Below are 26,414 nucleotides of genomic sequence, written 5' to 3'. Positions count from 1 at the left end.
CCTGAATCAACTTCCCCTTGTTTGCAGTCACATCAGGCCATAAGTGATCTTTTCAGCCAGGTATTTCTGAAGAACTTCATGGGCTTTGAGCAACTGGAGACATGGAGGCAGGGGAAGGGAATCTGGAAATCTCAACTAGTTTTCCTAAGAACTTTGAAATGTGTTTCATCATCCCTTGGTATGGACTAGGTCAAAGGATATATAAAATAGCTTGAGGGTTAGATTGAGGCCTTATATTATGTCACCTGCAATTGTTAGTTTGTTTAACAAAGCTGAAACCCCCTCCTGTGAGGACCTGGAGAGGAAAAAACTCTAAAAGCATCCTTTTTCCTGAAGGGCAGAGAAAGGGATGTCTGAGCCACAAGAACTGGTGATGGAGGCTGGAAGGAGAAGACCTGACATTTTTACATACTAGGTGTGAGACTTGTGCAGCTGATGAATGTTTCACAGTCCCATGCTGGTGTCCCTGTATCACACATATAAACAGTCTGGCTCTGGGGTGTCTCTCACATTCTGGGCCTTCGCATGCCATATGGCAAAAGAAAGAAGAAAGGCTGTGAATGTGTGCTGTAGTAGGCAGTGTTTGTACGGCTTCATGGGATCCTGATACTCCAGGAGTCTAGAAGGCTCATTTGTAAGCTGTAACCTTGCACTATAGATCCTTTGTTGGCCTGTGATTTATAAATATGACTATTAGTATGCCGCCTCCTGTGTCACATGTGATAGCATGTGGCATCTTTAACATCCGGGAAGAGTTTTGAGGTCTAAGTGTGGGCAGTGCAAAATTAGTTGAGATAGATTTAAGTCTAATCTGTTCCATGGACACAGATGTGGAGTCAAAATACAGTGAAGAACATTTTCTATTGGAAGGTATTCATGTGAAAATAACTGAATTAATTGGGTCTCTGGTTGCATATTGAAAGCTGTTTCTGTGTGCTGCTAATGACTGTAACGTTGTGTATACATTCCTAATTATACCATACAGTTTATAGTATTTATACAAGTTAAAACAAAAAAACCATGAGCTGTGTAATGAGGTTGGTCAGATTCAGCTTTCTTGAGGTAAAGTGGTAGCATAGTGCTTTTGTAGCTGGGTTTCCAATATGGTGAAGGAAGGGTTGCAATAGTAACAGTGAAAACATTTTCACCTTGTATTTCCTGGGTCTACACTGAGTGTCCTCCTTTTGCTTGCTAGTTGAAATTTTAAAATAGTTTCTCCTACTCTTTCAAAATTGGTTGTGCAAAAGGACATACTTTCCCATGTGTAGCCAGGTAATACTTAGGGGAAAAAATCGCTTTGCTTTGGAATAAAAGCTCTTCTACAGAGAATTAATTAAAACCAGTAACCAGAGATCAGCTTGACCTGCAATAGCTTTCTAGACAGTATTACCTTTAGACAAGCCTTGAGGATCTTACAGTATTTAAGTACTGAAAACAGTGAGGGCCTCCAGTGGGAAAGAGCCTAGCTGAAGAATGTGCTCTTACACAGCACTCAGTAGAGGGGCTGAGATCACGGTCATTTGGCAATCATGTATTTCCATGGTATAGGATAGTGGTATAGGATAGTGGAAAGAGAAGGACTGTGTTTAGGCCTAAACCACTTTGTTTAATTCCTAAAATTTCAATGGACTTAATAACAAGGTCCTCATGTGTGACTTGCTGAAATGGCAACAGACCGACAGAGAACACATCTGAGCAGAGTGAACCACTTTTGACCTAAGTGGCTTAAAACTGGGTAATGATCCATAAGCAAGGAAGGTCTACCAGCAACAGCAATATATTGATTTGTTAGGGCTAAATAGTTGCTATGAACAACTTATATTACATCAGTCTGTGGACCACTTGAATTATCTAGAGTTGAGCAGAGACAAATGAGTTGAATACCATCTGTTAACAACTAGTGCTGTTAACTCTGTATTTGCATATTTATTCAGAATATATAAGGAGAGAGACTTTAACAATGACAGTTTTCTAAGCTTAAATGCATGAATAACATTGATGTTTCTATTCATCTGTCTTTTGTACAGACAAGAAAAAGGAGAAGTCGGAAGTTTTGAGTGTTCCCTGGTTTACGAATCTAAAATGGAGAAGAAAAAAGATAGTAACTTAACTGAACGCAGTATGAAGCTACTTAAGATTAACAGGCTGGAAGAAATCAATGCACGATACAACAGTATCAGGCTGGAAAAAACAGCCTTTTTTCAGAGCATGGAAAAAGTGCAGAGGACTAGAAGCTTTCAGGAAGAAAAATTCAGTGAATCAGATGCTGGAACAGAAGATGAAGAGGTAACTAGTTAACTGTATAATTAATGTCGTCTTCTCACAAGCACTCCCCTTTTCTTCCTTCAACAAGTTAAAAGAGTTTACTATGTGTATCTCCCAGTACAGTTGAACTTTGCATAATTTTCTGTGAAAAGGTACTGCAGCTGTGAGAGAGGTCAACACGTTTTAATCTTTTGTATTCATAGAATCAAGCACGTCTTTATTCTGGAGTTTGTTTACAGCTGGCCTTATATTCAGAAGTTCTAAAGAAGTTGTGTGGTTCTGTACCTCTTAAAAATCAATAGTTAAATATGGATTTTGTTGAACTTACATTTTGAAAGCACTGGTCCTGTCTAACAGCACTGAAGTTAGTGGGGACTGACTGAATCCAATGGAAAGGACAGGTTTCCCTGAGGGGCTAAGACAGCTTTATGCTTTGCTCCCCATTAACACTGTCTGGTGCAGATCACTGTTCCGTGCGGTGTGCCATGCTTGCATGGCTGAGCAGTTGTCATGTGTAGCTCTGTGCTGTATCTGTCCCCAGTGAGAATGGTACTGGGCACCATATCACGTGGTCTCTGGCAGGAAAATGACTTTGTTCAACCAAAACATCTTTAGAAATATCAAAGCATTTTTCTGTGGTAAAGTCTAGAGGAGCCACTATTTGTATTGACCTGTCATTTAGACAAAAACTAAGGAAATGTGCTTGCAGCAGTGCAATCAGAAATTAATTTTACACACCGGTTTGTAAAAAGGCTTGAAGAAAAACTTGTGCTGTGGCTATTGTCTCTGCTGATACAGTAAAGCAGATTTTCAAATATTCTGGGTATTTTCACATTCAGATGATACCCTGAAACATTGGTGTAAAGTAAATTTCATGATGTTTTGATCTGTATTCAAAACTCAAGAAGTTGAATTTTTCATTATGTATTTCTTAATTTGCTGGGTCATTTTTGTGCAAAATTCTTGGAGTCTTTGTAAGCTGTCATTTTCTTTAGAGAAGGAAAATGAGCTGTATATTAAAACAAACTAAACCAAACAAGATACAGTTTCATTTAGTGTTACAGTGAAAACGAGAGTTAAAAAATATTTGAGGTGTTTGGGGTTGTTACTGGCTCTTTTAAGGCAGGTTTCTTTCAGTGTAAAAATCACAATTTGCACAGGTAAGAAAGTAAAAACTAATCTTACTGCTATATAGCTCTTCATATTCCTTTGAATTTTGTGTCTTCAGGGTCAGGAAAAAGGAATTAAGCCTGAATCTTCATTCATGGCTACCAGAGCTGTTTTGCCTTTGGCTTTCTTAGTCTGATGACAAATTGCAGATAGCAGCTGGGATGGTGCAAGATTTTTTCTCATTGTTTGATGCAAAAATCTCTAACCCATTGCCTTGAAGTTTGCTTGTTCAGTCTGGTGGTTGCAACTGGCTCTTTGTTAGGAGTGCTGGGAGAAAAGGCAGGAAGAGTTTGGAGGTATGCTAGGAGAGGGGTAAGCGGATGCAGGGTTAGAAGAGGGACAGCTAGTTGGTAAGCTCGAGAAATACATTTCTGTATTCCAATTTTAGCTGATCAGTCTGCTGGAGACAAACCTTGAAAGGTGAAAGGCAGTCCAGCTGAACTCTGGTATTATACCAGAAGATCACTGGAGTGAAGTTTGCAGATACATAAGCATTAGCTATGTTTCTTTTACACTTACAAGCTTAGAAGTTAATTGCAAAGCTTAATTTTTGTACAAATTTTTTAGGCATATCTCAGTGAGACCAGAGTATTGGGCCCTAGCTATGCTGTCCATGTTAGTTAAAGGAAAACTGAGACCTTACTTTGATAGGTCTTAACTTGCTCTGCTTGCCTGGCAAATAGTTTTATTGTACTGATCAGAAGGAAGGAAGGAAAAATTATGCAGGCAGGAAAAAGAGTAAACTTTGCTCAGGTGTATGTATTTACATGTGTAGCTTGTGGACGTTTGCACATAATTTCTGTGGATGAAGTCCTGCTAACTTTGAAAGCAATGACAAAACATCTATTCACTTCAATGGGAGTGGGTTACAACTCAAAGAGACCATCCAACAGAAGGTGGTCAAAGTGTGTACTTGCTTGAAGAAATTAATGTTGTCTGAGACTAATTAGTTATAGCTGCAGAAGAAAATGATCTCCCTCCCCCAAACAACTATTTTTCTAAATTTTTTTGCTGAATTAAGGGAGCATAATTTTCATCTTTCAGTGCAGTATATTCTTGCAAAAACAAAAACCTAATCTAAAGAAAGACTTTCTGGAGCCATTAAAACACATCTATGGAAAGCAAACCCACCAACTGTTGACCATCAATCGTATATAAGGACTTTAAGGTATAATGTATGTCTAGGTATTGTCAAGAAGCTGTGGTGTTGCAGTCCTCTAGATGGCACTCTTTGCCACACTAGCTCTCCACCCGGACCATTTGGTCTTGGAGAAGATGAATCAAAATAATGCATCACAAAACTGCTTGTTACCCTGATTTACATGTTTTTTATTTAGAATGTCCCGTTGCTTCTCATTGCAGTCAGTGGCATATGTGTCTGTATCTCAGCTAGGTTCTGTCCTCAGGAACAAACACAAAGTTTATGTTCATAAGTGAAAGGCACTTTGTTTTATAGAAACAGTTTCTATGCCTGAGAACAGATGAAGAAAAATCCAGGTCTGTTGTAGATCCATTGCACTGCATAGCCGCACCAAGTGGTTATACAGGTTGAAGGGAGGGGCGGGCGCTGGGTAGGAACAAGCAGCTGCAAGAAGGTGAGACCACCTCTTTTGGCAGCAATGCCAGCTTATGTGAATGAAAATTGATTTTGAAACTATTGCACAATTTACCCAGCTGCATTAACTCCCCAACTAGGTGGCTCAGCCAAAGCTATGTTCTCTTAGTGTATTCTTCTGGTTCTTACCTTGTTAAGAAGGGGTGTGAGAATGAGTTCAAATTGTACAATTTTGAAACACCATCCAAAATGAGGGCACCAGTCCCCTCTCCCTAATGATAGGACAGTTTTAAATGCTGTAGAATTATTTTCTTTAGGGTTAATAAAATGTTTTTTAATCTCAATTCCCTGATTCTGATACATGCAGCTTGAGTCTTTTCTGTTAATTATGTTCTGTTGAAGCTGCTAGGCTTGTATTTATACAGTTAATAGTAGAATACAACCACCCATGGTGGATAATAATTAAATAACCACTTTTTTTTAGGAAAGCAGTATTAAATAAACATTTGATAAAAGCTAAGCCAAGTCTTAAGCTCTGCTACAAAGCATTCTAAACTCTGGCAGACCACCCAGGGGAACAGATTTGAAAGTCAGGGTCTTTCCACAGTGGTAATACCGCTGCTCTCAAGGGTCTCACAGCCTAGAGAGCTACAGCTACAGCCATAGTTCTTGTGGCTGAAGCTGTTACTATTCCACAGTCTAACTGTAGGTTTTCTTGTCATTTGCATATACAAGGCTTGATTATTGCCTTGACTTACCATCTATCTCCTTTACTTATTTGCTATGCAGTGTCAGTACAGTGTTCATTTGGGCAGTATGCTATGACAGTAAAGGTACCACCTATCCAGCTGCACCATCAAGCTTTCCCTTGGAGGTGTAAGCATTGTGAAGGACCTTTAGCAGGAGCTCAGATACAATTGAATTACTCTTGGCAATGAGTTACTAACTGTCCACTGAGCCAAGGCAACTGATTATTTGCACACTCATAGTCTGCTGCAAAAAAGAAAAAGGCATTGGTAGAAGGCACTGATTTAAATGTTTTTTTACTATGATTTTACCTAACGTGTGGATTTCTACAGTCAGTTACTGCAGTTCAATTTGTAAGTCAGAATGTATTAAATTTGCTAAACCACAGTCTTCTGTACCAGAAGAGAGTTTCTACCATTATGAGTAAACATGAGTGTGAATCCTAATACCTGCTAAAAATGTGACTGTATCATTTACAAGTTATTACTGTATAAACAGTAACTCTACTATCCTTGCTGCCCTCCTTGCAAGAGTGGAAGTGGCAGGAACCAGAGCTGCTATTTCCTCACTGCCATACTTCAGGGTTTCTTAGCCCCACACTTCTAAGGAAGTAGGACAACAAAGATTAAAGGAGATTAAAACTCCCATTAGCTAGGTTTATTTGAATAGGTAGTTGCTATGTCAGTTCATTATGAAGAAGCTCTAGAGACATTTGGAGTGCTTTCAAGGCAGGTATTTTGTTCCTTGATAATTTTTTTTTGAAGTAGAAAAAATACTTCTTAGTGTTTTTGTGAAGAAAATGTTAGTATTTCATCAAAAATAAAAATAGGTTTTTTTATTAATCCTTTATTTTTCAAGAGGAGTTTAACGTTTCTTTAGTTGGCAATGTAATTTTCCATGGAAAAATATCTTTTTGATGATAATTTGAAAACAATTTAAGGCCTATTAATTATTTAGCCCAGCCGGCACTGTTGGATATACTCAATATTTGGTCTTCGGTGGTCTGTTAAGCTAGGCCTGGGGGTGGTGAATTGTCCTTGTATTCCTTGTCTCCAGTCAGATATTATCATTCTTGTCTCCTTTCAGCCTTCTTTCTCCCTGTTCACCACCACCACAATTTCTCTAAGTTTTCTCTGCAATCTCTGCATAGTAAGGAGAAAATGGCCTCGGTAGTAATACCTTTGCACATTCATGTTTCCAAGGGAAGCCATACTCATGGCAATATTTCAAACAAGGAGCGAAATGATCATTATTGCATGGTTTAACCAAGAGTAACTTTCTTCACCCCCAAATGCTGTTCAAGATATTTGTCTGAATATTTTGACAGAAAACTATTTCTTATTTAAGCATAATAATGACACTAACAAAATCCTGCAAAAGATTCTGTGTATTTGCAGTGAGACTTAACTAGTGAATAAGAGATCAAAAATTGCAAGGCATCCTTCAGCCTCGAAATCAAAGCACACGTCAAAAGTTTGGCTTGGTGAAGATCAGAAAAAGATAAGTGGTCTTCAGCCAAGTTTGAGCCTAGTTCTTTTCCTAGGCTTCTTTTCAGCTTGCTTGAAATGCTGTCTTCAGGTGTCACATTACCAAGGTCAGCTTGGTACAGCCTTACAAAATACCATTTCTGCAGTACACTCTTCACATCCCAAGTTCATGACAGTCTGTTGTCATGTGTCTGTGTGTGATTTCATGATTTTAGGCAGTCTTGTTTTACTTAATGCCCCCAGTTCCCATACTTGTGAGATTATATGGGGATCTCAGAAAGAGAGAGGACTATGAAGCTTTCCTGATTTTAAATAAACCTCCCTCACCATGTGACAACTACATAACAACTCAGAATGTGACCTGAGGGTACTCTAAATCTCAGACACTAGGAGATGACTAAGGAAAGGATTGCAATGATTATAATTTTTAATCTCTTGATTTTTCAAATAATGTCATAATTTTCGTAGTTTGATTTGTCAATTTGTAGTACTTGAGATTTCTAGTACTCAAGTTACTTCTCCGTAGCGAGTGTGTTAAATTCCTTGCTTGCTTACCTCTGATCATATAAATATTCAGAGGAGATAATACAGTTTCTTCACACTGCTTCATCTTCCACCATGACATTTATACTCCATAATTATGGGTACCTGCTACGCAGAACTGGTATAATCCTTATAGACAGTCAACCGTGAAAACACCCTTTGTTTCTCAGATTTTTAGTTTTCTATCTCTAGAAGTAACACTGATTTCCTTGGCTTATCATGGAGCTGGTAGCAGATTCTTTTATTAAAGTTGCTTACCGTTTCCAGTTTTAAGGTCCTGTTTTCAGTTGTTTATAGATTTGCCAGGTTTTGATGCTTGAACCAAAATCTTCTGTGCCGAGTTTGCCTCACACAGAATTGCTTGGGAAAATTCAGCAAAAGCTGTCTGCTTCTGGAAATTTTAGGGGAAGTACATTGTCTTGTTGATATCGAAAATCTTGCATCCATTGGCTTGAAATGATCCAGCACCTCCATCCTTTGGATCAAGGACTTCATAGTTGGTAGGCAAGGTGATACTGGATAAGAGATGAGGAGGCAGCTAGGAACTTCTCTGTGCATGGTGGTGTTTTGGGTCTGAGGGTAATAGAGACAGACTAAGCACAGGAAGAGAAGGGACCATAGACGGTAATGCTACATCATTTCAAATTTACCTTCCTGTGCATGTGCATGGTATGATGCATTTTAAATGATTGTCTTGAATTTTGCTATTTGGGTATTTTTTTTCTTTTCTTGCCTATTAAAAGGAAGAAAAAAAAAGAGTTCCAGTAGATCACCTGTTAACCAGTGGCCTGAACTACTAACTGCGATGGGATTGCACTAATAGTTTGCTTTCATTTGAGAAGTTCTGGGATGGCAGAATAATTATCTTTCAAGCCAGTGCTGTACACTTCTCATGTAGATCCTTGCACCTGTTTCACACTTGTCAGTAGGCCATCACTTCTTTTCCTTATAGGTTCAGGGAATGCACTGAAGTGTGAGATAGGATCTTGCTGCATTGCATGTCCATGCCTTCTCTAGCTAGGTGGTACTTATGGAGCTGGGGAGGGTTTTGAGGGTGCCTGCCAAATTGGATCCGCTAGGTCAGGAAACCCACGTTAATCGGTTGATTAAAAATTAAGGGATGGATCTAGCCCTGCAAAGAAATGTTGCTTGGATTGTAGGTAGTTTCTGCTTTTTGGCTTCATATCTCTGGCACACATTATGGACTATGTTAAGCTGTGGAAGAAAGACAGCAATCCCTGCATCTGCAAATACACAGGTAATAGACATACATTTGAAAAGTTAGATATATTTCACTGATTGCTATTGATATTGTTTAACTGGGCAAGTGCTGCTTGTGAGCCCAGTTAGAATGTGCATTTGGATTTAGCTATTCAAACCTGTGTGTTCTTTCAGAGAATGGGGAAAAAAAGACATTTTTCCCTTGGATCATATTCATCTCTTTTATGAGAGTAAGCCCTGCAGTAAATCCTAGACAGTTGTTGATGTGCTTCTCAGAAAGGTACATATCTCTCTCTTTCCCATCAGAGTGCTTTGTCTTGCTATTAAAACATTATCCATCCTCTAGTGACCTCTACTGGGTGCAGTACAAAGGATTGCTTGAAGTCAGCCCTCCTTGGCCACTGTGGTAATGAGCTAGCCAGCACCTCTTGCTGTGCAACCCTGAGATCCCCAGTAATCATAATATCCATTATTTTTCCGTTGTTGTCAAGTGAGCACAGCATTATCTTCCCAAAGAACCAACAGTTAATTGTTTTGAGTGGTTTATTATTACAGCGTTGGTGTTGCAGTCAAATATAGTATGTACGTTTGCTGTGTTTGTATTGTACTACAGTGCAGCGATGACTAGTCTTGTTTTAACTCAGGAACTTTTAGGAGAATTCTTAACAGGAAACATTGCTTCAACAAAAAGAAATATGTGACTGTAGAAAGACGAAAAGGAAGACAATTGTTCTGAAGTAGCTTCAAGGATGTAGATTGCCAGAATGGCTAGGTTAGTTAGAGTGCTGCAAATGTTGAAATTCTTTTTATGGAAAAATTCATCCAGAGAATCTCAGAAATGATTTCATGTAAAGAGTTTGAGTTCTGGAATGTATGCAACCTCACTTTTGCATATTCTTCTAGTACTGTGAGCCAAAAAAGCCGTGACTGTGGGTGAATACAACAGGATTTTTTACATTTTGTGTGGGGAGCTCAAAGGACAGTGCTAAGGAGGATAATTTAAATATTAGTATGTATATCAGCACTCAAGATTAATACATTTTATAAAGAAATAGAAAAAAGCCAAAAGATAACTTAGGAGTCTTTATAAACATTTTTGTGATAACCTGAGAAGCTCTTTATGTGAATGTCTTTTAAGTCATCAGAAAAATTGTTCTGTCAAACTAAGTACTACTGTTTTTCTCAGTAAAAGTTAGTAAAAACAAAACGGCAGACTTCATTAAGGTTTTTGATGGTGTTTCCATTTATACTGATTCTGCTTCTATGACTTATAGGGATGGATAGATGGAAAGAAAGAACAAGAAAAAAAGAAAAAAATAAGGAGGCACTGAGAAAGTAAAAATATATGTTAAATGTCTTTATGTTGTTAATTTGGTGAAGTGTCAGTTACTGAAAGGTGATTTTTTGAAACATTTGCTTCAAATAATGAACTTTCAGTGTGTGCATTCTTCAACTAACTTGATAAAAGAGAAAGAACTAGCTTTTCAATATCATACTGTTGGAGAATGTTATCCATGATATAGAGCTCTGCTAAATCTAAGGTTCAGTCACATTCAGTTACTGAAGTCATCAACAGTGTAGAATTGTACATTTCATGCAAGACAGTCAAAAAAGAATAGTAAAGAGAAGACAAACTATTAATATGCACGTCAATAACATAGCACTTTGATCTTTATAGAATGTGGCTTCTGTAGATTCACTGGCAAATACATCAAGTCTGTGGTTGGTGCTGTGCAATTTGTCTCTGATGCAGTCTGAAACTTTTATTTCACTTGGAGCTAAGGTTGAAAAAAGATCCGCTTTTTTTTTACATCTAACTTTCATTAAAATTGTACATTTGTTCTTAGGTAAATTGTAGTATTTAAGATTTTTAAACAGCTTCATTTCATTCCACTGTCCTGTTTATTGCACTTCTGTTGCTTTGATGATGTAAATTTATTTTCCAGTCTCTAAGACCTTTCTAAGGCTAGTGTATTAATTGGTATTTGTCAGCAAAAGCACTGTATCCATTGTGTTGCAAAAGAAATGATCAAAAAATATCTTGTGTTAAGACCGCTTAGTCCTTACCTGAGCTAAGGTATTCTGTTTTGAGATATTCAGTGACTGTTTAAGTTCTTTGTCAGTTTTGCTGCACACATTGTGAATGCACTTCTGAAATTCAGAGTGGTAACATCTGTCAGACATCTGCGTTTTGGTTGCTTTGCATCTTACCTTGCCTTTGTTCTTTTGAGTTAAAAAGATCTCATATGAAGTGCAAGGTTGACAGGCCATCTCTGAAGTCCTCATACATGAAAAGTAGCATGAGCGCAGAAGTATCTCAAAAGCAGGGCAAGCTCCCTTGCCAGGAACTGGCAGTAGGACTGTGCACATTGAGGGACTCATGGATTCATAGGAATCTTTGGCTTTGTGAGGAAATGAGCCAACAGCACGCTGAGACCAAGATTGCTGTGTCATCTCAGGACCCCATGGCATGTCCATTCCAGTCTGATACTTCCTTCTCTTCTTCTAGAGAAGTATTGTCATCATCTGCAAGTAAACCATTCCTAGAGCTCCCTTGTTCCTCTGCATGGTGGTATATGTCTTGTGCCTCTCAGACCTGTGAAGGTTTTGGGCAATTGGCTGTGATCAGAAAGGCTGGTGATCCCTAGCAGAGTCTGTATTTGAGAATGATACTTCTGTGAACGGTTAAAGTGTGGAGAGAACGGAGACAGGATCTCAAGAGCTGTGCATGTCTTGCTCACTTTTCTGTGATTCTGGAGAAAAAGGAAGTTCAGCTTCCTGAGGGAGCTCGAAGGAATATTGCTACCCTTTGGTCATGATGCATCTTCCTCAAAGAGGTGATAACCAGGGAAGAAAATTTAGAGCTATAAGACCCATTTTCTTTCTGTATGTGATGTTGCAGCAGAAGAACGGCACCAATGGCAGGTAACCATCCTTTTGGGAAGCCTTCAACCAGCAAAGAGATGAGCTTTGCATTAAACTCTTTTATCCTATGAATATTATGGATCTCATGAAGGCTGTAGGATCTTACCATACCTATGTGTGTTGCTCTTAGATCTTTCACTTTTTCATGTGCCAGCTTACACATGGTTTAAACAGAGTCTGTCTTTGAAAAACTTGCCTCTAAACAGGTTAAATATGCAGGCAGGAGAGCATCACAGCCCTGACATGTTATTGGACGGATGATAGCTATGACCAAAGGCAGACATGCAGCTTGTTTCCAACCCTGTGTCTGGTCTCTGAGAGCCCCATTCCTCAGTTATCAAGCATCAGTTTCTGTGAAGATTGTAGTGAATGTGCAGCATTGGAAGACATGAAATGCAATAGAATAAATGAACCTCCAAATAGGTATAATTTCCCTCATTAGCTTCACTTTTTCATAGCTATTCAGCAATTTGTAAAGAGGCTTTGGTACTAATTATTTCTGTTATTATGAGCAAGCAGAAATCCTAAGAGGCTGTGCAAGGCATTGAACAGATAGGATCCACTCCAAAGAATTCATTGTCTGAACAGCTGGATAAGGGAGCAGTGAAATGAGAAACAGATACAGGGATGGATGAAGAGTCTCCTCAGGTCTCACTGCCCGTCAATGACAGAGACATCTGTAATATGGAAATGAAATTGCTGACTCTCTGTCTAGTATCCTCTTCACATAGTTATATGCCAGGATTTGGGAGGAGGCATGTCTCAGAACCCTCAGCCAACTGGATCCCAGCTGTTTCATGAAAGCTAATTGCTTTCTATAGATCTCTCACACTATTTGATCAGAAATATAAAATTTCAAAAATCTGTAGCAGCTTCCTACATGTTTTCTTTATTTTTCTGATGTTCATTAACATGTGGGTTCCCTCTTCTTCCCCCAGTTCTTTCTCCTTAGTTTTTATTTAGATCCTGAGAGTCCTTTGGTAAGAGGTCTGTTATAACCTTTGGAATTAGTGGCTGCTAAAGCATAAAAGAGTAAGATCACTTTTTTGATACAGCAGATGCATAGATATTTATCTCTGTATAAAATATAGAATCTTGGCCATTTAGAAAAATACCTCCTTCCCTTAAAAATGCCACTTTGATCATAAGAGAAGTAAAATACAGTGTTGTCCTTAGATGTATGGCTTAGCAAAGAATTTTTTTGGCCATGATCATTTGAAGGTGTCTTGTTACAGCTTACCTAACCAGCCAATTTGTAATATATACTGAGATGCAGGGAGATATATCCAGACTGCCTTTGTGACCTTTCTCTTCTGGCACCCATTCTAGCTGTGCAATGTCTAGTGGACATGTTTAGCAATAGTCACGGTGCAATAAAAATGACTTTCCAGTGCTGAGCACAGCGTAAAGATTCCAAACAAGGGCCTTTGCAATGGAGAGGTCGGATTTCTGTTACCTTGCTCAGAAACCTCATGTGTACTGAGCATCTTGAAAGAGCAGATCTTTGTATTTCCCCTTACATGGATAATCCAGTATAATTTTTGATTTTTTGTTCTTCTGCATTTAATGAAAATCCTAACTTTTATTTTTCACTCCCAAGTCAATTAAATCCCTTAATTATTTATACTGAAAATGTAACCGTTAGGTACACATTGTATAGTAGATAAGGGAAGCTCTTTGTTTGTTTGTTTGTTTTAAGTACTTTATGGTACTTTTAAGTGTTTGATTGGCATTTACAAATGAAATTCTTGAGGGAAATGAAAATGTGGTTTCATAATAGGTGCTTACGGTAAAGAAAGCACACAGGATGTTGTTATCATTCACATAAAGGAATTTCTCTCAGAAGAGAGAATATTTTTCCATAGTTCTCTATCTTCCAGGCTAACTAAGCAGAAATACTGGAACACAAGATCTCCCTAGCTCCAAGCCTGGACTAAACAGTGATTGAACAGATATGTGGGCAGACAGATTTAATTTCAGCTAATGATCCAATCCAGTTATGAGCCTGTTTAATTGACCTCATATGTTAAATAGTGACTATAGTTGAAGATGATGGAGGAAAATTATGGCCTTTTATCTTAATTAGTTATTGGCAGTGAGACAACAAGGTGCAGGATGATTTTCTGTTGACCTTTCACGCCAAGGCCCTTAACGTCATCATTATATTTTAAAGGAGATATTTGTTCACCAAGAGAAGTGCTGCTTTTGCCAAGGCAAACACCTTCTCTTCTCTTTCTGAAATTCATCCAAGATCCATGTTTGGTAGGTCTGAGCCTGGAGAATTTGCCTAAAGCATCTGGGTCCTGCCTGTTTTAGACCATCTCAAAGGAATCATAAGTCTCCTGTTCACACTGTGTATTCCCTCCAACTCATACATTGACAGGGCTTTATTATGGTTTCATAACTTGCTGGTGAAAGCATCTTACAGAGTTGGAAGGTCTAAACATGAAGCCATATAGCCCCACTAATACATAAAAGAGACCAAAATCCAGATAATTGAGAAACTAATCAGGCAGACGAACTGACTATAAGTTATTAACTTACGTGCTCATAAAGGCGTTTTTTTTTCTTTAGTTAATCCAAGTCCTTCAAGTTTTCCTTCTTTCAGGACAATATTCTATCCATTAAAAGGCAGAAGATCTGTCTCTTAGTTGCAGCTTTTCAGCAGTACATCCAAGATGTGTATCTTCAAACATTCCTGTCATAGAATAACTTGCTGTCTTTTAAAAGAGAGGCATGCAAAAGTGTTTAAGTATTTATCCAAATACTAAAACTACCCAGATTTTGAAGGCATTTTACCTTTGTTGTCTTGCTTCAATGTGATGAAAGTGAGGAATATACAACTCCTACCTCTCCTGTCATGTTATGTTAGTTAAAGACAGTATTTACAGTGCTTTCCATGCTGTAAGGATAATACTTTGTACATGTAATAATGCATAATAAAATCTTTATTACAAATTTTTATTATAAAGTTGTACAACAAACATAAGTCATAAATTCACCTACAAGTCGCTTATTAGAAATTGTTTCCTTCTGTCAGGAAGCTACACCAGAGAACAAGCATGAAAATCTTTAGCTAGGAATAATTCACAGATGAAATTCCGAACAAGTCAAACAAATTTTATTTAGAGATCTTTTTATCAGAGTCCCTATGAAATACTTTTTGACTGGCAAAAGTTGCCAGCAGATTGATTCAAAGTGCATGTGAGGGCTAGTGTGGGACTTGTAGAGAAAGCTTGTGTGATGCCTTTTGCACTATTCCTGGCTCAAGCCTGTGCAGTACTTGGGCCGTCTGCTTCATTAGCAGTAGTTTCTTGCATGGTTTGATAGTTCAGGGGCCAGCTCAGGATGCACAATGGCTCCTTATGTCCTCAGGCAATACAAATTTTCACTGCATTAGAAATTATTTATTGTACATAAATAATATTTGGTTACAGAGTGTAAATGAGTGGCAGCCCTCATATCAGAGGCCTCTGACAGTCTAAGCAGACAGGCCAGAACAGCATAGAGAAGCAGGGGCTCGAGAAAAGTGGAATGAAACATCCAAGGTCACCCAGCAGATTTGTGACACAAGGGGGACTGGAAGCCAGACTCTCTGACTTCTAGGCCAGGGTCTGAGGCATACTGCTACCACAGCATGACCCTCTTGTAATGAAGGAAATGTCTTCCTCAGCACACCTGTTTGTTATATCTGGAAATGTATTCTCTGACGTGCATTGTATAAAAGCCTTTATGTTATTAGCTAGCATTTGCCAAGTATGTGGGAGATCTTTTTTTTCACAAAGTCTTCAGTCATCTCCGTTTCAGCATCACGTGACTGTGGTAGAGAAATTTGGCTTCTTAGCTACCTCTAGGTTCCAAAATCAGTAGAAAGCTTAACTGAAATAATATGAGTTGGCAATAATGATCTAAGCTGTATTTCCAGATTGCCAAGTCTCCCGTAGTTCCCAAGATCTCCTGCATCTGGAATAGTATCTTAATGTATGCAGTGCCTGGAATTATTAATGGTTTCCCAAAATCCTCAGCAGACACCAAAGAAAAAATTAGACTCTTAAAAATAGAAAAACATTGTTTTTCACTTACATTTGACTTCAGAAACTGCAATTTAGGTTTCAGTTGGAAATCATACACATGGTAATTTATAGGGATACATCAGTACACGGAAGTTCAAGAAGTGAAGTGCATGTCTATAGTGTTATATACAAGTTTTATCAGTGTGGATTTGGAATGAGACTTTATATTTGAGTGTGAAATGAACACAGGTTTATGCCATACATTTTACAGAAAAATATTTTTAAATTGCTTTGGAATATTTGTTCACTCACTGTTAAATATCTGTCCTGTTTTTTTCCTCTCAACCTATAAAGGCAAGTCTGCTCCCTTAGGTCTTCATGGTTCTCCACTGTAGTCCAAAGGAGTCATTCATTCAGTACTAGTGGGAATTAGATGAAACTAAAGGGTAGCTCTTTGAATTACCTAAAACATTTAAAGTACTGCTATCTATTTATCGATTATAATTGCAAACAAGCAAGTACTGTTTGTTCCAGTGGAAAGATGAGATTTTCTACCTTCCAGTGGGCTAAATCCTCATAGTAGAGGATATGGCCCAAGACGCTTCAGATTGTTTGTAGTCCTGGATTACACATTATTTACGGTGATTCTAATCACATGCTTGTAGTTAAGTGTGTTCTGAAATGCTTTGTTAAATCAGGGTTGTTAGGTATTATTAATAACATATGTTATTTATTTGCATTGAGATAGTGAGTATGACCCTCAGTCCAGCATGTATCCAGTACAAAGACAATTACTCTTTCAGGGAGCTCATACTCTAAGTGAAGATAAAATACTACAAGCAGTTAAATCAAAAGGAGAATGACATGATGAAGCAATCAAGCTATTGTTCAATGAACTTCTCTTTGCAGCTAGCCTTTGCTTAACCAGTATAGTCTTTACAGGCGTCACATCAGAGGATTTTTTTAATATTCATTCTGAAGGGTTTAGTTTTTGTTAGCATTTTGCTATATCATGGATTGTGTGATCAGCACTCTGTCACTAATTCCTTGAAATAGGTTAAAATGGAAAATAATAAAGAGAAAGCTAGAGGATAAATCAGGATTGAAGAAAGGCTGGCCCCTTTCTAATTTCTTACTTTGCCAGGGACCCAGATTGCCTTTACAAAAGTTCTCCAAGTAGATCAAACCAGGCCAAACTCTTTCAGAGTTATTCCTGTTGACACAAGCCAAGAATTGGTTTGCTGTGTTACAGTGAGTGGAAAATAAAGAAAGCTGCATTAGGATGATTCCTTCTGCCTCCTAAAAAGTGGAATTTCAGGAAATAAAATGCATATTTCAAATAAAACTGGCCCAGCTGCCACTGATGCTAATGAAATGAGAGTTTCAGTTGTTTCCTTGAAATGTGAATTCTTTGGTTTATGAAGCTGAATTTATTGAAAGCCATTCAGAACTACTTGTGGTCTTTTTTCTTTATTCTTTTTGAATGCTTTCATGCTGATTTTCCCTGAAAATGACCCAGCATCTCTCTTTTCTGAGTATCATCATGTGTCTTCTGATATGCATAATAGTAGGGCTCATACAATATGAGAGATAAGAGCTTAGACTAAAAGCTCTTAGCTGCGTAAGAATCAGTTTAAAATCCCTGATGTATATAGTATACATGTGTTGCTATTTGATTGAGTAGAGTGAGCTAGAAGTTGTTTGAAAGACTATTCCCAATCATAGTCATCTGAATGCAATGAAAAGGGAAAAGAAAATTGCTTGACTTTGATTTCAAGATCAAGTGTAATCCATAACATGCTTATGTCTATGTAAGGAACTGTTAACAAACATTTGCCTTTTTAAAATTATCCTAATCCAATTAACCCTACATTCATTTTCTAAAACGTTGGATTTTTATGAGCTACAAGAGAAGATCTCCTATTGTGTTGCCATCACGTATGTGTTAGCTTTCTCGTGTTTCAGAAGGAGTGTCTGTAAGACCAGTAGTAAGAGAGGCAGACTGACAGATGCAACACTGAGCACTGTGTATATGCAGTCACTTGTCTAATCTCTCAACAGTCTGCCTGTTGCTTTGCTTGGAATAAGATGGAACAGGAATAAGTTTGCCTCCAACAAAGAGAAGAAGTCCTAACCAATTAACTAAGCGTATTTTTCAAATATCCTGCAAATGATACTTAAGTTCTATCTCAACTCAGAATATGGGTCCTACAAACTTTATGTACAGCGTATTCTATCGGGGAACTGATACAGAGCAGCTGAAGTTTAAAGTGACCTCCAGTGGTGAAAAACCTTTTTGGAAGAATGACATAACTGGTGTCCCAATTCTGCCCGAAAATTATTCATCTGAGAGTTTAGGTAAATGCAGGGTTGAGTCTCATAAAGCATATTACATTCAGATTATTTATTTATCATTTTTTCTGTCTTGTACTTCTTGTCCTTTTTTTATCTTGGATTTTTCTTCTTTTTTGTTCTTTTTCCACTCAGTATCCTCTTGCTTTTTGGATTCTCGGTACATACAACCCAAGTGACAGTAGTCATACTGGAGTCCTGTTTATATATAAGCTGTGTGAGGCTTTGCTGATGGTGTGTTGCCTAGTGTAACAGTGTAAATGAGTTCTGGTCATTCTCTCCTCAAAATCTCATTTCTTTCTTCTTTTCTCTAGTCTCTCAGTGCTCACAGTTTTTTTCCAGCTCCTTCCACATCTGTCTTTCCCATGTTATTCAAGATTTCCCCTATGCTTAGAAAGTCTCCTGTATGTTGTTCATTGAGGACTTTCTCTGTTTCACTTAAACTGGCTTCTTCCAGGAAGCCTTCATAAACTGGTCTCTGATTTGCTCCTCAGTCTTCTGTTAAGGGTTGGTTCTGCAGTGTTGTAGTGATTTGGCTAGCCCAGACCCCCACAAATACTATGCAAGAACAAATTTTTGAAATTGTTGATGTTAGAGTATAGATTTTGAGAAGGGGGAGAAAGATATTTCTGTGTTCTACAAGGCAGCATATACCTTTATGCTTTAGAATCCTTTATAACAATTTTTATTGATTAAATACTTGTCTTTGCCAACTCTGTGGCTACTGTGGGCAGTGTAGATTAGCCCAATGACAGTTGAATTAATGCTGTTGTTTATTTCCCTTTTGTAGTATTATTCATCTTTCCCTGCCCAAAATATGGAGCTATCTTCATAAATGAAAGTGAAGCTGGATTCTGCAAAGAGCTGTCAAGATGTCAGGTCTTTTGTGGTTTTGAAGGGAAGGGAAGGAAATTTTTGTCTGACTATATGATACAGGAATCACTTGCTGTTCCCAGATGTTTTTCATTCTTTTACACTGCAAATACCAAATAAATGTGCTCTGTGGTAGGCATGCAAGGGATGAGAATTCATCAGACTTCAGCCAGCTGTTGTGAATGTAAATTCACGTGTGCATGACTCAAAGTGGACATACGCTAAGTAAGAGATGAGCTAATAATGAGAGCTGTCTTTTCCTAGGAATATGTAGATGGAGAAACAAAACTTGTGAAGACCAGGTCTTAGAATTTGCAAATGAGGTCTTGTTTGCTGTCTTTCTGAACCAGGTTTTGCACGGTACAATGGGTCTTTAATTCTCAAGGCCTTTCTTTGAGATGGTATTTGAAAGATTATCAAAATGGAGTAACTTGTCTTGCTTGAGACAAGCTAAAGTTTGGCAACCAAACGAAGTAATTAGATGACACAAGAGAGCAGCCCACTGAAAGATAAAGCATGAGACATTCTCCTGCAAACTCTGCTTTGGCTGACTGTCATAAGTCTTTCCTAAGGAGATCAGTGCGGTGCTGTTGTACTGCCTTTAGAGAGCCTTGCAAACATCTAAAGACATCAGTGGGGTGCCTGTTTTATTTCCTTTACAAACATCTGCCATGACCACACTGCATAGGTGTGAAAGATTCTGTCATCCAAAATAAAAAGGAGTGTTTCCCTTCTTGATCAGACTTGTGGCTTTCTCAGTCTGGGCTTCAAAGGGACAACTATGCTTGTGAAAAGTAAAATTCAAGTTCTAACAGATACAAAGCTTTGGCACTGGCAATGAGCCTGCTTAACTTTCTGGGAATTTCTCCTTGGCTTACTCCTTGTGAACATTTCAAATTCTTGGAAATTGAGTGCATGCATTTTACGTGCTGTGGAACAAACGTGTAAGAATAGTCCATTCATTTGATTTTCATGACTGACAAAGAAACAGGGCTCACATTGGAGTTAGGATGGTGACCTGATAATAGACCTGGCCATGGTTGGTTCTGCAGTGACAGACATGCTGCTCACCCTGAAAGGTTTTGCCAGTGATCTCTGGGCAGCGGAACACAGACATCAGGTTTCATGCCCCTGTAAGAGCTCATGGACCTCTGAAGCGATGCTGACGGTGTCGGAGCAGCTTTAAAAGTTAGAAGACTGTAGTTGTCAGCAGCACAGCAGGTGTTGGTGTGACGAAGGTTCAGACCTGTGACACTAAGTTTAATGGTGCAATGGCTGTAACTGGCTTCTCTGTTCTGGCTTATAAACCCTTTACATCAAAGCCAGCTGGGAACCAAAGTGCCTGCAGACAGTGATGAGTGCTTTGGGCTTAGAAGACTTTCTAAACATGATGTACAGTGAAATGAATGTTAACTATAACAAGTCCACCTCTCCCCAATTGTTTCAGCTCCTTATATGGCTCCAGGCATGTTCTTTAATCCCTGCTAATAATAGATGGGATTTACAGATGGCTCATATACCAGGGACTTAATACCAAGCACTATCAAAATGTGTCATTGCCTCAAACCATAGTTTTGAATGTACTTTATGAATGTAATTGTGTCAGTGCTTCCCAGGAGCGCTGCGGACTATGTTGTTTCCTTTTTTAGTTCAGCAATGGTGGAATAACTTGACAATGAGCTATTTTCTGAGGGGTTTTGCGAATCACAAGATAATTTTCAGGAACTAATGCAAACTAATCAGAATATATGATTATAAATGGCTCCTCCCAGCCTAAAATCTATGTATCTGTGACTAATGTATTAACATTAAAAAGAAAATAAAGCTGCTTGCATCTACCAAGCTCAAAATGGAGCAGGGCAGAAACAAGATTTGTCCCTCCAGGTGATCAGTGTCTAAGTAAGGAATGGACAGTGTCGCTTTGCTACGCCTTTCTGATGCCTTCCTAAGAGACTTTCATTCAGCCCACTTTGGATGAAGGAAAGACAGGATCCAAACCGCTGAGACACTCTCCAGTTTAAAGACATTTGCTGGCTTTTGTGTTGCAAATTTGTCCACCTACAGATTTGTGAGGCAGGGTGGGAAGAGTGGGGAAGGTGGAAAAGCCTGACATCTATTTATTTATTTTTCTCTCAATCTAGCTGTCTCTTTCTCCTCCTCAGTATTTTCTTGGCTCAAATTCTTCTACTGAGTGTTTTAAAAACAAATGGCATTTCAGAACAAATATACTTCAATAGTGTATCCTAAACTTAAACAGAATAACAGTAGCGCTGTGGGGGGAACAGTGACAGTCTGTAGCACCAATGGAACAGACTGAAACTGAAATATTTTACTTTGCAATCAGAGTTGAGTTAACTCTCTGTCTGCAGTCTCCAAGGAGCTCTGAAAGCCTGAGAAACAGAAAAGTGAATAGCACTGTTTACTCAGATCAAAACATACCTCTAAGTCTCTGTTTGGGACATGTAAATCATTTTCACCAATAGAGAAAGGGTTTTCCCATCACTAAATAGTGGAGGAAGAAAGATAGAGACAATCTTATCTCTTTGAGAGGCTTTGTTTTAGCCTATATGATTTCCATTTTAGGCCATTTTCCTTCAGCAAATGCTAACAGTCATCAAGGTTCATATAAATTACTTGCTATGTGTTATATTCTCTTGCTGTCCCTGTCTAGTGGAGTTTTTCCTTGATCAGGATTGGTCTATTCAGGCGGGTGAATGCATACTAATGCACAGAAACAATGTGAATTTGGAGCCCACCAGCAACTCCCCACTCCGCGTACTCACTGTTAGCGCATGGATAAAGTCAGTAATTCCTCTTTAAAAGTTCCTTCGTACTTACAGGGCATAAGGAATGCTGGGCACGGAGTTACTGTGATGCAGTCAGTGTGCTGTAAATAGGCACTCTGTATTGCTGTGTCTAACTGCCTGGGTTATAGGATTCAACAGCTTTGCACAAAATGCTTCCCAACAGGGATCTGAGCATAGTTATATATGTTCAAGAGGAGAGGAGGGCACTGACAGGTTCTTGAGATTCAAATTGGACCATTTCAAGAAGTCATGGTCCTTCAGCTTTGTGTATTTATGTCTAGGAGTTTTTTTTCCTATAGTGGTAACCAATCATGTGAGCATTCCCTAGGAAGGTGGAACTGGTTAACATAAATTACTGATTTTGATTATCATTAGTCAGAAGAAGCATAATTGTTCTTTTGTTAGCCTGGAACGTATCACCCACTCCAACTCAAATTAGGTCTGTGACAGTTTAAAAATTGAAGATGCTTCTGTGAATAGCTTTTATTACAACAGGTTTTTTCACTTTTATGGCCTGATGCCTTCATCCCATCTCAAAGCTCTCCAAACATCTCATGACTCCTCTGGTTGATACTGCAGTATTATTATCCCTCTTTGAAAAATGGAAAAACTGAATCAGAAAAGTATTATGCAGCTTGCTCAAGGTGACACATAGCAAACAGGTACTGAGCGTAGACCTGACCTGAGATCGTATTGTCCCTTGATCTCAAAAAAATGAAACTTAAAGCAAATGAGAAATCTGTTTTTTTTTTCTTGGATTATTTTAAAAAGTTCCTAGTAGCATTTCCAATTCTCTTTCTTTTCTGCATGTTCCATTACAGTTCTCAGTTTCAGCTAAGCTTGGGAGTCAAAGTGCACTGTAAGTTTGGGACTTTTCCTTGGCACTGTGTGCATTCAGTGTGTGTTCTTTAAAAGTATATATATATATATTGAGCAGCAAGTAGAATGCACTACTAGCAGTTTCTAAAAAGATTAACTGCACAAGCCATACCGCTTGCCCAGAGACATGCCTATACAAAGATACTGTAAGACTAAATCAGTGTTTGGCAAAGAATCTGTGTGCTCTCCTAAGAGAACAGTCATTTAACCACTTTGTCTTTGCACGCTATGCTTATCATCGATGCCCAGTGGTGAAGCTACCAAGATGTAGCCCCCCACTCTGAGTTTGAGTGCAGCATCTGCTCCCTGCTCTGTGGCCCGTGACACTGACTTCCTTGCAGTTACAGTCCTGATCCATGACACCTGATTCCAGACTGTGGCAGTCCTGGTCCTCCATGTTTGATCTCTGACACTGGATCTCCTTTAGGAAAATTACTGATACCTGATCTGCCTGATCACAGCTACTTGATATATAATGATGTTTCCCATTGTGGCATGTTTACCTCTGAAAGTAAATTTGAAACAGCAAGTGCAGCAAAACCAAAAAACTGAAGGATTTGCCTGCACTCTGCAGATACTGTGGCCAAAGCATGGCATTAGGAAAGCATATCTTTTAAGGAAAATAGCAAGGAGAAAAAGGGAAGTGGTAACAGGAGGAAAGAATAAAAGGAGAAATATATAAAGAAAAAAAATCTTTGCAGAGCCCAACAGATGCATCTGTTGTCAGATATTCATTCTAGTATTTTGCTTGAAGCTATTCTCTGCTTTATCTCTGTATGTTGTGTTCAACATGTCCTAGTATTTAAAACAAAATTGGAGGCAAAAACAAATTCCTCCAGCTTCCTGTAAGATCATCTTTTAATGTCAAATTTAGTTGATCCTGCTTCATAATTATAGTATACTTAGGTTCAGTCAGTAGGTTTCCAGAAGCTAACAAAGCCTTTGACTAGGCAAGCTGGCTAAAATTAGAGTTTCCAAAGAAATTTACAAACTGGCACATTTCATGAGATTTTCAGTTTCCTTGCAATCATTTTGTGCTCCTGTAAAGAGGAGTGCGATAAGCAAAGCTGAACTGAACTGAAAAATAGATATGCTTTATTCCAGTAGGATTACAAATTTTGCTTGGATTACCTTCTTCCTCAATTAATTTTATCTGAAACTAGCACATTCTTATGTGTCCATCACAGTCTTCTGCTTTCATATGCCACTGTTTTCCAACACATTCTAGCGCTTTGTTTTAAAACTCTTTGACTAGTTCTAGTGAGTTAGTCAGTCGTATTGAGTCATATGCTTTAATCAGGCAATAGAGACTTGCACTCCTGTTAATCACTATTAATTTTACACAGTGTCAGATGAAAAATCTAGGAAAAACAATGCATCAGTCACACAATTGAATCCCTCAGGCAGAAAGATGAATGAAGTCACTGCAAGGCTTCCAAATGGTTCCAGGTGCATGCAGGACTGCAGAGAAACCAAAGAGCCTGAAATCTTTCATTCTGTTGGTTAAGACAGACCTAGAAGTAATGAATATTTCCTGTATATTCTAGTGGCAGCAGGAAAGTATTACAAGCAATTAAGTAGCGGCTTTCATTAGAGTATTCTGGATTTAGAGCAAATTTTATCTAGGCCAGTATCCTGGCTACAAATGGCTAGTATCAGGATCTAAAATAAAGGAACATGAGGTGAGATTCTTCCCCTGTAAAACCCTCCCAGCTTCAGGCAATCGGTCAGCAGCATAGGGCCTGAAGTTAAATCTTAACTGTTGCCACTATTGAAACTGTCTAATTTGTCTAATGCTTTTTTTTGTCTCATTTATCCTTACGCCTCCACAACATCCTATGGCAGTAAGTTCCACAACAAATAATCAGTGTGAGAATCTATTATTTCTCATTTGAAACTCATTTGCAATTTTATTGAGCATCTCCTGCTTCTTGCACTGGGAGAAATAGCAGTAATTCCCCATTCCTCTTGTCACAGCAATCATGATTTCCTAGAGCGATGACACAATTTACAGGCATATGTAGAATTTTTCAGTGAATACGGAGATTAATGCAAAAACACTAGTTAGAAAGGACATACTTCTTTAAAAACACATGAGAAGAAAAAAGAGAGCAAGAAAGAGAAAGAGAAATGAACTGTTTAATGAGACCATAAAGCCAGCCGAGCAGACTAACAAGAAACCAAATAGTGTGGCATAATTGCAAAGTGAGATTGTTGCGTGAAATTGCCCTGCCTTTCCAAAGAGTGTAGTCTTTTGCCAGCTCATGAAAAATGCCTTTCTAAAGAGCAAAAGGTTGATGTTTTGAGCAGAATAATCCTTTTCATAATGCCGATCTCTGTTTTGTGGGCAGGTGAGGAAATAATTTGTGATTTCCGATCAGTCTTCATATATCTCACACCCTTAGGATAATGTCTAGTCCAACATGATTCCTGCTAACACCATTTCTCCAAGAAGGATTCATTAAAGATATGTTAAAAGAAGGCATGATAAAAAAACACCATCAGCCAGATCCCACAAAATCAAAGCCCAACAACTTAGTATTTTGTGCCAAGAATAAAGTGTTTTATTGTTCACTCTCATTAGAGCATAACACAATAGCATAGAAGACTCAAGTGGGGTTGAAGAACTGGCTGTTACCCAAGACTGAGGCCAGAATCTCATTTCAGAATGTACTACACAACTACATAGTTCCACTCAGACTGCCCTTAACAGAATTTAAACTATGCTGAAGGCCACAATTCAAGTTTCTGCAGTGATGACAGTCTGTTTTGAGTGTAGTTGAGTTTTGAAGTGGGGACAAAAGGTGAGATTAATCGTCTCTATCCATAGCCTTTGAAAAGTCAAGTGTTCTTTTTTAGTCAGAAGGGAGAGAAGTTCAACCAGAGGCAGTTCTTCCCATTTGTCCTGCACTGTTATGTGGGGCAAATTGCCCTTTAGAGATGTCTTTCTCTCTCCCTTTTCTGTAGGGGATGCTTAGCTTAGATGACCACCATAGGCAAGACATCTTTTTCGTGACTAGAGTTAGATTTATGATTTTTACAGATTCTTTAGCTTTGTTTTCCTTATGTTTATGTCTGGCTTTAACCAGTGTAACAGTACAAATTCGTGCCTACACTGCTGAGGTGGAGATGAAAGCCAGATAGTGTCAGTAGGGCTTTATCTACCTATGACTTCCCTTCAAATAGAAAAGGGAAAAATTGTGTGACTTATATATGTGATCCCAAAGATCTGTTGCAGTGTTTAAAAGAAAAAAAGCCTATACCATTATCTTCCACCAGCTGCATAAAGTGAGAAGGGACCATTTTGGTCCTCCATTCTGCCCTTCCACAGGGCAGAGGCCGTGGAATTCAGCCAGGCGGTTTCTGTATGGAGCCCCAGAACTTGTGATCAAATTAGTGAGTAACATTATTTGAGTTCTACAAATAGAAGAAGCAAGCAGATGAGGATAGGTTAGGGGAAGAGACAGAGGGCCTCCGAGGTAAGTGGAGAGTTTGTTTCATAACAAGACTGCTCTTCTCATGTTTCCGTGTCCGAGAAGCAGAGTCACTAGACACTCAGGAATCTAGAACTGATCTT

General features: G+C 38.6%; 1 protein-coding gene across 1 annotated transcript in view; it reads left to right on the top strand.

The window, feature by feature from the left end:
- The window catches only part of MYLK4 (myosin light chain kinase family member 4), a 69,382-nt gene that overhangs the window by 2,290 nt on the left and 40,678 nt on the right, over window positions 1–26,414 (top strand). The window contains exon 2 of the mRNA XM_064507109.1: window positions 2,028–2,286. Within this exon, the coding sequence (XP_064363179.1) occupies window positions 2,083–2,286 (204 nt within the window). The 5' untranslated portion in view covers window positions 2,028–2,082. The remainder of the gene's footprint in view (window positions 1–2,027; window positions 2,287–26,414) is intronic.

The sequence above is a fragment of the Dromaius novaehollandiae genome, chromosome 2, assembly GCF_036370855.1.
Source record: "Dromaius novaehollandiae isolate bDroNov1 chromosome 2, bDroNov1.hap1, whole genome shotgun sequence".
In the NCBI taxonomy this organism is placed as follows: Eukaryota; Metazoa; Chordata; class Aves; order Casuariiformes; family Dromaiidae; genus Dromaius; species Dromaius novaehollandiae.
This window is presented reverse-complemented; position numbering and strand designations above follow the sequence as displayed.